The 14,935-nt window shown below is 31.1% G+C and overlaps 1 protein-coding gene across 2 annotated transcripts in view; it reads right to left on the reverse strand.

The window, feature by feature from the left end:
• Positions 1-770: 770 nt before the first annotated feature.
• Positions 771-14,935, reverse strand: part of Cd2ap (CD2 associated protein) — a 97,157-nt gene continuing 82,992 nt past the window's right edge. For both annotated transcript variants that reach the window (XM_013355819.4, XM_005318598.5), the window contains 5 exons: positions 13,927-14,039; positions 13,131-13,232; positions 11,181-11,362; positions 7,639-7,702; positions 771-3,660 (listed from right to left, as the gene is read on the reverse strand). In XM_013355819.4, the coding sequence (XP_013211273.2) occupies positions 3,619-3,660; positions 7,639-7,702; positions 11,181-11,362; positions 13,131-13,232; positions 13,927-14,039 (503 nt within the window). In that variant the 3' untranslated portion in view covers positions 771-3,618. The remainder of the gene's footprint in view (positions 3,661-7,638; positions 7,703-11,180; positions 11,363-13,130; positions 13,233-13,926; positions 14,040-14,935) is intronic.

Consider the following 14,935-nt stretch of genomic DNA (forward strand, 5'->3'; position numbering starts at 1 on the left):
TCAGTTGTAACCCAGAAACCCAACAAGCTTATGAGCAAATTTGTGCTTCAGGAACCAAGCAACAGGTAACTGAGGTTCCAGAATGACTATAATCAGTTTCAAAATCCTTTTACGATTCTGTTTCCATCTCAATGCTTTACTAAATTTTGTTCTTTCCAATTAGCTTTTCCATAACAGAAAAATATAAGTAAGGAGAGTTTTCAGGCTGACACTAGCTTTTTGTTTCCAAATTCCAAAATCTTGCTCTCTGATTAACTTTAAAACTCAATTTGAGCTAAGTACTCTACCTACTGAGAGCAATTATTAGAAGGCAGAAACTAAGATGATAGCAGCTACCATTCAAAGAATATAATACAGATAGATGAATGTAGTATCTCCCCATATAATGTGATACTGTACTCAAAATCAAAGGGAGTGAAAATATACCTCCTCTCTCTTAACCTTATCCATCTTATTACATCACATCCAACACTGTAAAATGCTTTTTTGAAACTTCATTTTTTTCTGAACCAACTGTATCCCAAGCACTTCACAAAGCATTTATATAAATCACTTCAAATTATCCCCATAATCCTGGGAGGTAGGAAATGTCTTACAGTTTCAGATGAAATGACATATTTCGAAAGATACAAGAAAAGTCACACAGGCCTAGAAGCTTTAATACTTTCATTTTCTATTTGTTTCTTTTATTTGGAAAATTCAAATTATAAATATTCATCACTCTAAAATAAACATATGCTAAAGTTAATAATAACAAAAACTGACAAAAATAGCGATACGATTCTTTTATTATTGAGTTTTATTTTGAGGAAAAAGCATCCTTTTTTTTTTACAACACTTTTACAAGTCAGTAAATATACTATTTTGAGATTCCTCGTGTATGCTTGTGTGTGTGTGTGTGTGTGTGTGTGTGTGTGTGTGTGTTGGAATGTTAGATTACAACAGCAACCACATTATGTAATAGTTATTAAAGGCAAGCCAGGCTAAAACAAGGATAAAATTTTATAGCTAAAAATATTCATAGCAGCAACTTTAAAAAGATGATTTTATTAAGTCATTGCACTTGGTCATTTTATTGCTACAGCAAAACAAGGCCATTCAATTATAACACTTCTCGTTTTGGATTTTAACTGATTGTCTCATTCTGCTCATACATTTCAAGTTTAAATGCAAGCATAAAAAATTTACCAAAAAACTTACAGAGCACTTGAATTTTTTTCTCCCTGTAATCACAGTAAGGAGCTAATTTTAAAAAGAAAAAAAAAAAGGATCCTCTGTTCCACAAGACCCATTCTCTCTCTGCATTTTTAGACTCTTCAGTAAAGTTCTATAAAATTCTGTAGAGGTAACAGCTTTATAAGACAGAAGCTTAGTGGTCACAACACAAAAAAGTAACATTGAATACAATTAGAAAATTAGTATTATGTATTTCAAAGCATAGCAAACCTGAACTATATATTCACTAATAATTTGGCAACAACAGACTCATCTTTTCTGTCATTTATACTCACAAATAGGGAGTGGAGTGTGGGAACTAATGTTTCACCTCCAATAAAAGCTATTACTATTACATACCATTTTGTGACATGAAATTTAGGAAAGTCTTCATATCAAGAGCAAATACTGGTAAACTATGATAAAGGAGTCGTTTCCCCCTTAATTTCAAGCTTGCTTGGTTTTCCTTACATTTTGTCAAGGGTAGAAAAGCAGAGAGAACTTCAATGAGTTTTATAATCTGAGAAGTAGGAAAGTCAAATATATTACAGAAAAATGACCAAAAACCTTCATGAATAACCTGAAATCTGCTGGAACCTTCTCTCACCCCATTGTTATGGTAGGTAGGGATAACTTAGTACATCTTCCAATGAGAAAGCTGGAAGATATGGTATCTAGGATGCAGTATTTTTATTTTTACCTAAGGACTGTCATTAATTGATAATATAATTTATTTAACAAGGCAATCATTCATTTGACTAATCATTTTAAAAACAAAAAGGAACAATTTTGTTCAGTAGTGATCTCATTAGAAGAGCCCAAAGACATTAAATAGTTAAAATGTACACACTCAAAAAGCAAAATTAGCTTTCCCCCAAAGCCCAAACATTGTGACTTAAATATAAAGTAATTGTGTATTGGCATTTCTATTATTTTCTACTTCAGTTCTTTTTATATCTTTTTTAAACAGTAAGAATTTCATTTACACAAGATTTCCATACTTTTGAGATTTAAAAAATGTAAAGAAAAAACATTGGGTGGTTTAAAACAAAAACAAAAAAAAGGAAGCATGATAACTTGGTACTCAAAATCATTTCCTATAGTACAGCTGGAAGCCTTTTTTTTTCCAAATGAAAAATTTCAAAATTTTAAATAAACCTATAAGTTTTTAGACATATTACGTATAGAATATAACATTCTGAAATGTTCAACTGTTCATAAATGACTCTGAAGAAATTGCTGATTCACCCACTCTGTGAAAATGTGGTTTTCAATATGATCAACTATATTTGGTTTAAATAAGCTGTAATGTTATATTTTATGATATACTAACACCCTTTCTAAACTTTTAACCTAAATAACATTCCAAAATATCTCCAGGAGTTAGTTTGGCCTATTATGGAAATTATACACTGTAAAACCTGAGTATTTACATAATGACAACTTGTCCCAGTATGAAGCCTTATATGAGGTTCTGAAAAGATTTGGATATTGTTTTCCTAATATTACATTATTTAAAGTCAGAGGGAAGAGTATGAAGAACTAAAGATAATGAAATATTTGAGACTGCAAAACAAGCAGGAAAGTACAGCAATAAGGCTGGTGTTTACTATTTCATATGTGCTGTAGTTTCTAGGCACAAGTAAAGGATTAAATTGATGTTTTTAGATTCCTTAGAATTAATGAACTTATAATAAAGCTCATGTTTAATAATCCATTACATTTTAACTAAATTCCTTTTATGAATCCTATAGTGCAAGCAATATAAAACACTCAAAGTTGAAACTGTTTTTATTATTTCATTAGTTATTACTGTATGCATGGGTGAGTAATCTGATTTATAGCTAGGAAACTCCTATTTCATCACCCAAATTAAAAACAGCACTGCAGACAAACAGGCAAAACAGTGTAATCTTGGGTAAGAAGCTAAAAGTAAAAATATGTATATATTTACAAAGTTTATATCCCTTAATGTATCATGGGAAAAGTAGTGACTATAGTTACTATAAAGCTAATTTGTCGCTCTCAAATAGTTTATCTTACAGATTACTTGTAAAGATATCACCATATTTATAGTATAGATCTCTTTAAAAATAATACTACAAGTTTCAATAAAAAATTATGAACTTTCTTTCCTTTTTATACAGATTCAGTAGTATTTTCAAGCAAACAAACAAAAATAATGTTTGCAATCCCAGCACAGTAAGAAATAAGGCCTCTTTTTTTTCATATTGGCAAAACTAAATATATATATATATATTAAAAAAACACCCACCCCCTTACTTTTTAATAGATAATATAGTTCATATACTCATATTTCATTATCACAACATCAGCGTTTGAAATTTTTAAGTAACAAGTCGATGGAAGTTCATATTGTTGTATCTGAGTCCCTGGAACACTTCAAGAAGACAGGACAGCTTTTTTCAGTTTCTCTATTTCCATCTAAAATAAATATAAATTGGGAAACAGATAAAATATACATTCGTGCAAATTATTTTGACATATGTCATTAACATTTGATCATACTTTTTAAGCCAGTAGATTTTAATTTCCAGATCTAAAATCCAGTTTCCCATGGTGTAATAAATATTGAGTAAATGCTCAACAGAAGAAAAATGTCACAGTACAAGTTCCAAAGAAGCACTGAACAACAAGAAAAATATCAACTATAATTTTTACAGCCAGAACAATATTAAGTAATGTGAAATTTAAAAGAATTTTTAAAAAATTATTCTATAAAAAACAAAAGAACTCTGGAAATCAAATTTAAAAATGTACATTTAAACAAAGAGGGCAGTGTAGAATAGTATAAAAAATAAAGGACCAGTTTATATTCCATGATTTTCACTATCTATGTATTACTGGTAAATTGCTTAACATTACTTCCTTTCAAATTCCCCACCTATAAACAGAAGGTACTAAATTGTCTCTAAAGCCCAGAAATATATCCAAGATTCAGACAATGTGTTAGAAATATTTCCACCTTTAGGAGAAGGGCCCCTTCACTTAAGAGAAAGGAAAAAAAATGATCATAATGACTACAAAGAGATACTTTATTTTCAGATACTACAAATGACTAAGTTGAGGCTAAAAGACATTAAATAGTAAGTCAATATTTCTACATCAGTAACTGGTGGCATAGGATTTGTATTAGTAAAGTCTATGTCTATATTGTCCAGTTTTTGTACTGACTTTCTTCCCAATTCACCAATGTTTTCTTTACCTTTCACTTCCTTGCTTTTTCCTGATAATATTGCCTCTTTTTTAACAATGCACATAAGCAACGCGTGCATCAGTTAACCTCTGACTTAGTCGTAAAGTATAATTTTGATGTGGTCACAATCTCCTAAGTAATGCCAACCATCCAAATATGGTTGATTAACTTCAGGATCTCTCCTGATATCATTCTTAAATTTTCTTTTAATAATATAATTATGCACTAAATGTTTTGGCAGTATTGAATGAGAACAAGTCTCAATTTACAGTCTCAATTAGATAAAATATCTTTAAATCATCCTCTTCATGTAGTATTACTGTCTTGTTTCCAAAGATAAGTGAAAATAGGCAAGAATGCACAGAAAGCAGTAAGAAATAAGTTGGCAAAAGAGGGAATAAAAAGTGGGAGGAATAATCCTTCATTCAAAGTCAGTACTACTCCATACAAACAGTGATTTCTGACATAAATTTTAGTTATCAAGCAAAATCTTATATTGCTATCTACCTTCCTCATTGTTCCTTTTTTATCGCCCCCAAGTATAATTTAGTATTATATAGTACTAACATTATAGTATTTCAAAATACTACATCTAATCTTTCTGCAAACATTTCTTTAACTATATGATCCTAAAACTTTAATGACTTAAATGTGCTTTTACAAATACAGAGGTCAAACTTTGCCCATTAGGGGGAAAAAATACAGTTCAACAGGAGGGTAACATCTGATCACGTTGGAAAAATTAAATTCTTCAAAAAAGAATTCACTTGATTCCTTTCATAATTTTTATGACACAAACATTCCTCTTGCTTATCTTATTTTCATATATGAATATTAGCATGTATGTATAAAACAAAGTCAAGAAATTTTTTTTTAAATTTCTCAATTTCTACCAATTTACATGCTGTGAATTTAAGGTGTATTTTAAACACGTTTCCTCTAACATTCATTAATACAACAATAATTTATTAGGTGTCTAGTAAGTGTGTAGCACTGTTAGGAGTGATGGACAAAGATGAAACAGACATGGATCTCACTCTAAACAGCCTTATAATAAGGGACGGAACAAAACAAATAGTACAGTAATAGGATTGAAAATTATGATTTATACATGTCTTTAAAAACTAGAGGAAATGTAAATTTGGATGAAAATTAAAACTTCTAGTCAAAGGAAGACTACTACCAGCTTAATAAATATGATTCTTTGAGCAGGTCTTTAAGAATCTATAGAATGAGCATTAGAAGATGAGGCAAGAAGATAATTTAGGAAGAGTGAAAATTCAGATGTATCAACTTGTTAAGGCACAATGGAGGATCAGAAATTAAGAAAGGAAGATAAACTAGGACTAGATAATAGAAGACCTCACACACCAAGTTGAGAATTTTGAACTTCATTCAACAAGTAACAGAAAACTTTTGGAAGTACCTGAGTAATGAAAGATTAATCTGCAATAAAATTAGAGAAACTTGAGCAAGCTCAATAGAAAATAAAGCACATCAGAACAAGAAAGTGTTGACATAAAAGTTAGAAGGTAAAGCAAACAGAATTGAAAGTAATAGAATTAGAAGAGAGTCATGTATGTGTGACCAGAAGGGTAACAGAAACAGGAAGTCAAAAAAACAAAAGAAGAAAATAAAATATTTCCCTGGAGATATGGTAAGTTCACCATGTAACATCCAGGGAGACTAAAAGAAACTGGGAATACAAGAATTAGATTTAGAGGGAGATGCACTAAAGCTAATCACTAGATTCACTGTTGCAAATGAATTAAAACAGTGAATGCATAGAAAAAAAGAGCAAAGGATAGTAGTTAAGGAATATTTACATTTAAGGTTCAAGAAACAAAAAGGAAAGAGAAGTTAGACAAGGAACAAGTATCACCTTACTACAACAAACCTCTGACAAAGAGAAAACAGTAAAAATTTGAAATGTACAGAAATTGAAGAAGAGAAATTGGGTGTGGCATCAGTAAACCTAATAAAATGCAAGGGGTTAAAGAATGAAATGAAGGTAAAGACTCAGACACTGCAAATGTAGGCTTTTTGTGAGAGGGTAGAATGATAGTTATTTTTGTTTTGTAGGAAATGAACCTCAAATAAAAAGAGAAAACACGTACAGTAGATCAAAAGGGCAGTTAGACCCAGAAGAAGGCTTTGGTTTGAAGGGGGGAAATTGAATATTTTTATACAAAGAAACAAAAGCATCAAAAAAAAAAAAACAATTTGTCAGATATAAGAGTAAATATGAAGTTTTTATAATACTTTGTAAATTGTATCTTTAAATATATTATTTCAACAACTAAAGTTAAAGAAAGTTAAGTGACTCACCCAAGTTTACCCAGTATGATAATTTCTAAGAGTAGGCATTTTAAAGTCTGGTTACTTCTGTTAAAAATTTTCAGTTCCACTGCTCTTATTTCACCATTCTAATCTCCAGTTTTCTCACCCTTATAAATAAAAACAATAATCTTTACAAGTCCTTATATGTATCGAATGAGATAATGAACAGAAAGAGCTAAGCCTAAATGATATAATTTAGGGTAGTCAAGACTATAATTCAGAATAGGAGCTCAAGTTCTATAACCACAGTCCCATGTTCTATCTTGACCTATGATGCTGACAAAAGAAACAGGCTAAGTAATGAGGTAAGGTAAAATGTAGAGAGGATATGAAATATTTCAATAGAGAATAAGAAGAGCCTCGGGGCGGGGTGGGGGGAAGCAAGATACAATTTTCTCTTACATATGTAGGAAGAAGAACACAAATGAAGACAAAAATGCATGAGCAGAGAAAGAAAGTTAAGGAAGAAAAAGGAATTAAATAAAATTGCCAGCCATCAGCAAAGAATAAAGGTAAACTTCTAGTGAGAACTGGAAAGCAATAACACCACCAGTCCTGCCTCAGGGAAAAAATAAACTGGTGATGTAAGAGAAAAGAACAATATTTATTTTATTCACAAATATATACCTTCAGGCTTATGCACTGCCCTAGAGAGTTAATGTTCAAAGATGTTTTTCCGTTTGAATGAATGAAATATGACAGAGTATCAACAAGATATTTACAAAATTGATACCATGCAGTAGGGAATGTCCAAGTGGAATAGAATGGCGTAATTTGTAAAACCAATCACATAGTTGGGATTAAAAAAAAAAAAAAAAGTATAGTTTATACTGTCTAAAATCTCAATGCTGGGAGAAACAAATTACCTCTAGATTACTTCTCAAGGCCTTCTCTTCTTCCAAATCTTTTCTCAGTTTTTCCAGTTCTTTCCTAAAAAACAAAATATTTATTACTTCCAATTAAACAATATAGACGAGGCAAATAGACAAATTAACAGAATCTCTTCTGCCTAACCTCCCAGGTATATGAGGGAAACTAGCTATGTTGACTGATAAAATTTTCAGATGTTCTAGTTTCAACAATTCAATGTTAATAGTAAAAAAAAAAAAAAAAAAATGGAGCAAAACCCTGGCAAACTTATCTAAGATAAATTAAGTAAATTCAGAACAGCTTATGAAAAAAACAAAAAAGGAAATAATACATGGCTTTTAAAAGCAATTTTCCACACTCATCTAGTATATATTTTATTTTGGCTAGATACTTCAGAGCCAAAACAATTTACAAAATAATATCAACAAGTCACAATAAAGGCAAATTACAATGTATCTGATAATTTCACCGATACTTTCCCTTTTTTAAATTAAATATTATATTAAAATTCAAACCAAACAGCAAAATTATTATAACCAATCTTTCTTAACTCGTAATTTTATTTTTCCATATTCAACTATTTTTTCAATAAAGATTCTATAAGTATATATTCCATATTGTGTCTTTTCAGAAATTATTTGAAAACATTTTCACTCTGCTTAAATTTTCATATTTATGCCATTTAGTATTCAAATATCTGTTTTTGATTTTTTTTAATTGAACTAAGAGATTTTATTGGGGTCTGCACGAAAGAGAAGAAAAGGAGAGGAAGAGAGCAGCCCCCTGAGCCAGTTTTGGCTTTACAAGTGTTGATTAGGCCATGTGGCAGTTGCTGATTTGCAGGGTGACTCAGGAATAGTGGTGACTGGCAGGGTTTTTGTTAGGAAAGGGTGATTAGAAAATGTGTCTTAAGGGAATTTTTGGAGAAAAATTTTGACTTTGGCGCCCTTGAGACAAGAGGTGGAGGGGTAAGGGATTGTGTAATATTCTTCTGTAGAGATAGAAACTTCAGTGGGGAGAGACCCAATGGGGCAAATAAAACCTAATGCCAAGGTCTCTTGAAAACCCAACATTCCTCCCTTCTTCTTTTTGTTTGGACTCAGGGCATTGAAATCTTCTGGCTACTTCCTGTTGGAGTGGGACAACGAATTTGAAGGAAGGGAGGAATGGTCAGGTTTGGGGGACAAGAGAATTATAGCCATAAAGGCCAGGGTGCTAAAGATGCAAATTTCCTTGGCGTTGAAATCGATGAAAGTTCCTCGAAGCCATAGGTCATGGATAGCCTCAATCCAATCCTTGTCTGTATAAATGGGTGGAATCAGCCAGCTGTGTTGTTGGAAGGCTTCCACAAACTGCAGGAACCTGGAGTGCCACTTGGTGAAGCTGGATGAAGCCATGCTGCCTGAGGTCCTGAGGTGGCTGATACCGACAGCTCTCAGTGAGCTTCACACTTACTTCTCATTCAAGGTTGGGAGAGAGGGCTAAAAGCTGGGTTTTGTTGTTGTTGTTGTTTGTTTGTTTGTTTGTGCATATTTTCTGCCTTTTAACATACATTAGAAAAATTCCCTTCATGAGTACTGTCAAAAAATTGTCCAGTATGATGGTGCATGCCTCTAATCCCAGCTACCCAAGAGGTTTAGGCAAAATGATTCCATGTTCAAGGCCATCCTGGGCAACTTAATGAGATCCTTTCTCAAAAATGAAAAATTAAAAAATATAAAAAAGAATTAGAAATGTAGCTCATTGGTAGAGCACTTGCCTAATATGTGCAAGGGCCTGGGTTTAATTCCCAGCACAGCCCCCACCAAAAAGAAGAGTATAGAAAAAGTTTGAGAAACTGTTTAAAAATTTATTAACTAAAACAAAGGAACTTTTAAAATTATTTATATTATTTAAATTAACATTTTAAAACTAATTTCTTCTAGGCCTTTAATAATTAGAAAACCATGCCTCTATATGAGGCAAATTTTCTATTTTCTACTTGACCATAATTTTTGAAATAATAATATTCAACTCAAATTCATCTAGAGCTTATTTTATAGTGATAAGAGGTATACACCTAAGCTAAATTCATATTTCTATAATATTATCCTAGTTTATATATTTTCTATTGTGATTATTCAATATTCTGATTTCATTATACATTAAATCTATATTTAAGACTAATTCTGCATTATTAATCCCATTCTATTTACCTATATAGTGTTAACATTATTTGCTTTCTGATCTAATAATTTAGTACTTCTCACATTTTTATTCTTCTTTTAAAAATATATTGACAAATGTATAGTTTTTATATACCACTGTTTTCTTTTTACAAATCCAGGATCAAACTGTAAGTATTATTCTGCAACTTCTCTAATGAATACTTAGATGACTGACATATTTCAATCTTTATATGTCAAGCTGTATTTTTTAGTTACTTGTTGCATGCATTTTAGATTTTAATATTGGATGCATAAATATTACTTATGTAACCTATAAAGATATAATAGTAATGCAAAAGCCAATTTGGGTTAATGTATCATCAAATGACAAACTATATATTATGTACCTAAAATATATAATATATATAAATATATACATGCACACATATTTTAAGTAGTTATTCAAGATACATTTTTGTTTCTAAGAGGTAATAAATGTTCTATGAACTACAAATACCTCAAGTTATTAATCTCACTACATTTTTTTTATAAAGAATACTAGGCCACCTGAGAATTGAACAAGAAATGGTTTAAAATTAGGTCCTGGGTAACATGGCCTCTGGCTGTGAATTTTATATTCTAAAAATACAAATTCTTTTAGAAAGGATGTTGATGTAAGGGGATGAGCACCATCGTTCTAAGTTCAAACAGATTAGTGACTCATTTATTTGTTTTACCTTGATATTTTGCAGTATTATGTTTAAAATACCAAGTTTTAGAATTCAAATACTAGTTTTAATAGAAAAGATCTCTAAAATAATAGAGGACTTGAGGGTTGTTTTAGTTCTGTCTTTTAAAAAGCTGTATAATAAGTAAATAGCTTGACTTCTCTGAACTTTTATTTCTTCATTTTAAAAAATGGAGAGGGCTACAGTAAGTGATCTTTTACATGTACTTAAGCTCTACAAGGTCTCTCACATTCAATTAGGGATGTCCAACTGTACACCATATCAAAAACTTTCAGAGTTAAGAGAAAGGCTTTAGAGATCACCTATCCTAACCCTCTCAGAAATTCAACTATACATATATAACTGACCCTAAAATACAATATGATTTTCCTCATGTTTTTCAAGACCATTTAACTCCTATGTCTAACCAGAAGATTTCTAGTCCAATTTAGAGGTTAACATGTATCTATTCCAGGACTAACATACTGGAACAAGTTTTCCAATTCAAGTTTTTATCAAAAGCACCTTTAATGAAAATTTTCTTTGAAAACATACTTGCTTATACCAGAAACAGGCAGAACAGATCTTTATTTGATACACTTTGAAAGAATTATTTGCATATGTACTAGGTAGTACTCACAGAAGAAAACAAAGGTTACTTACCCATGATCCTTTTTCAGTGCTTCTACACTACACAGCAATTCAATAATCTGGGCGCGAAGTTCATCTAGGGGATTTTTTTTGCCATCATCTGTTTCTACTTTAGATTTTATTTCTAATGGAGTTAGGAAAGCAGATGTATTTGCTTTAGAAGTATTTGAAGGTGTTGAAAGGTAGACAGATGGCTGAAAATATAATAAAAGTTTCTTCTGATCTTATTTGTATACATAAATGTATATTACATTTAAGCACAAAAGATACTCAGAGCAAAAGATGTTTAAAAATAACAATGCAGACTGAACATCCCAGACCTGAAAACTGGAAATTCAAGATGCTCAAAAGTTCAAATCTTTGAGTAGCAACTTTCCACAAGTGAATAATTCTATACCTGATTTTATATAATGGGTTAAGTCAAAATGTAGGCATACTAAAAACACTGTATAAAATTACCTTCAGGCTTTGTGTATAAGAAGTACATAAAACAAATAAATTTTGTACTTCATCTTGGGTCCCATTCTCAAGATATCTCATTGTACATTTGCAAATATTACAAAATACAAAAGAACTGGAAATCTGAAACACTTCTGGTCCCTAGCATTTTGGTAACCTGTACTCCAAGATAACGGTAAATTTGAAAATTCAAGAAACAGTTTGATGTTCCTGACTGGAGAAAAACAACAGACAATTAAAGAATTAATTTGCAACAACTAGTGGATTTTGTGGAAGAAATAAATGGCAATGGCTTTGTTTTTAAAAAGGAGAAACAAAAAAAAATCCATCAAATTTATCTTATGTATGCTGTGCCTACTGGAGAATCTAAAGCAAGAATATATAAGTATTAATAAGGTGTTACTTGATCTTCCATATTAAACACATATCATTTAGACTATCTAAAAAGGCTGACTTAAAAGTAATTATGAAAAAATTTAGAATGATCATGGAAGCAGCATTAAGATGAATCCACGTACTGGAATCGTTTTTGTAGCAAAATAAAACAACAAAGCCATTTTAGTAAAATTCCAATTGATTGTCAACTGCTTAGAGAATGAGATTTATTTGTATTTAATAAATTGCAAATGTATCCAAATTCCCTGTAATAAAACTAAGGAACAACTTAGGAGGAGATGTGACCTTTTTAAGTATATGTGTCAGTTGTGGTAAAAATATTTTAAATAAAAATAGCACAAGTTTAGAAAAGATACCTAAGACCGTGTAACAGATAGAAGGATCCATGTATTTTGCCATTCATTCCAGTATATACTGAGTGTTTAATTATGGTGCCAACAACCAAGCTAGGTAAAGAGTAAAGAAATAATGGTTTCTGATCTAATTAAGTGTTATCACTCTTTTAAAAGTATGTGGACTAGACAATTTCAGAGTATATGTTTAATAAGAAAATAAAACAGATATATAAATCTATGCCTTAAAAATATGAAATAAGTAACATTATTAATTTTAAAAACAATATAAGCTCTTCTAAAAATATCTGACTTAAGATTAACAACTCAAGGGAGAGAAAAGGGAAATTGCATGGAAATGGAAGGAGACCCTCATTGTTATACAAAATTACATATAAGAGGTTGTGAGGGGAATGGGAAAAAAAAAATAAGGAGAGAAATGAATTACAGTAGATGGGTAGAGAGAGAAGATGGGAGGGGAGAGGAGGGGGGATAGTAGAGGATAGGAAAGGTAGCAGAATACAACAGTTACTATTATGGCATTATGTAAAAACGTGGATGTGTAACCGATGTGATTCTGCAATCTTTGTAATGTTTTGAATAACCAATAAAAAAAGAATAATAATAAAAAAGATTAACAACTCAATTCCTCAAAAAAATTATTTTATTTCTTGGCAGAAGAAATAATTTTTAGAAAATATACTAAATTCTATAATTCTGATGTTCACAAAGAATCCTGAAAACTATACAAATGTTATAGCATGATGTGACTCACCTTTGGAACGTAGCATGTATCCTTTTTAAATTCAGATGGCTTTAGATTGGCACTATCTTCTTCTTTTGATAACTTCAAAGTTTTTTCTGGGCTTTGAGTTGGCTAGATGATTTTTTTAGAAATCAAGAAACAGAACAAATCAAAGAAGGAAACTGTAGTAGGCATTTGGATAATAAAGAAAATTACTTATACTACTTCACTTGCTACTATTCTTGTTATTTCATTACTCTTAAAAAGATATTATGTAACTTCAAGCTGAATAACACATGAGGGCAAGAATAACTCATCTCACAGCAACAAAAATTTTTTCCACTTAAGTAGGATAAAAACATCATAGTAAATACAAGTTAATATACTATCATTAAAGTACAACCTGTATTCCAGGCAAAAAACAGAAAGCATAATAACAAGTTACTTAGATAATGGGAAATGTACTACAAAAAAATCCTGAATATTTCCAAAGAAAAAAGTTTCTCATTTTACCCTAAAATGAGTTATCTTCTACTTTTCAATCTTGATCACTATTGTTAGATTAATAGATTGAACAGGTTCCCTGTCCTCATTTGACCCTGGGCTGTGTGGTTATGGTCTTATAAAATAATCTATTCCAGACCATATTGAAGAACATATCTCTTTCCTTGTTATTTTCTTATACATCAGCTTTTGCCATTTGACTGTAAGAGGTACCTCTCCTGATTTATTTAGATGTAGCTATAAAACCTCTAATTTTCTCATCTTCAAATGGACTTTGTATTTGCTAAATCTTCTGAGTTTTCCTATAGTAAGTGTAACTCACAGAATGTCCACCATTGAAGCGACCAGGCAGTCTTCTTCCAGGCATCTTCGGTCTATTTGCAGTGAGATGTAACAAGTTTTCTGAGGAAGCTATGTCATCAAAATTTACAACATCTAGAGAATAAAAATAAATATTGTCTACTGAGATATAATTGTACCTTTTAAGGGGTAAAAAGTAATGTTTCTGGCTTTTGAACAAAAGAGTACCACTACTTTGAAGGACTAACAAGTTGACCTGTGCTTTTCATATGCATTTGGAAAACAACACCCTTAAGATAGAATCACACATTCTTTTTACTTGATATATTTTATAGTACAAGACTTTATAAACAATAAGGGTTATGTTTTCAATAGATATTTAGACTTCAACAAAAAGTTTTTATTGAAAGATAAATCTGTACCATAAACTGTAGTAACACAGAAACTATCATCTGAAGTTCTTGCTTATTAAAAAAAAAATGATCTACTTAAAACTTCTAATTAATTACAACATCATAAAATTTGTTTTAAACTTAACGTAGTGGACTGATATTCAAATTTTAAGGATCCAACTGTATCTGGCACCTTGCTGCTCTCTATTTGCATTTCTCAGTGTAAAGCGAAAGTATGATTTTTACTGATTTATTTATTTTTGGTACCAGGGACTGAACCCAAGCATGCTTAACCACTGAGCAACATCTCCAGCACTATCTATTTTTTTGAGACAGGGTCTCACTAAGTTGCTGAGGCTGGCTTTGAACTTGCAATCCTCCTGCCTCAGCCTCCCAAGCTGCTGAGATTACAGGCCAAAAGTATGATTTAACATGTCTTCATATGGGATGTTACAGTTAGAACTAAAACTGTTTTAAGCATCTATGCTTAGACATTACCATTTGTAGAAATCATAAGATAGTTATAAATCTAAGGCAAATCAAATACCAAGGGAAAATGCTATAAAGATCAATCTGCTTCTCTACCATCAAAGGCTGAATGATCTTTGACCCAAAAATTTGGGTTTAAAGAAGAATCTA

The sequence above is a fragment of the Ictidomys tridecemlineatus genome, chromosome 8 (genome assembly GCF_052094955.1).
Source record: "Ictidomys tridecemlineatus isolate mIctTri1 chromosome 8, mIctTri1.hap1, whole genome shotgun sequence".
NCBI lineage: Eukaryota > Metazoa > Chordata > Mammalia > Rodentia > Sciuridae > Ictidomys > Ictidomys tridecemlineatus.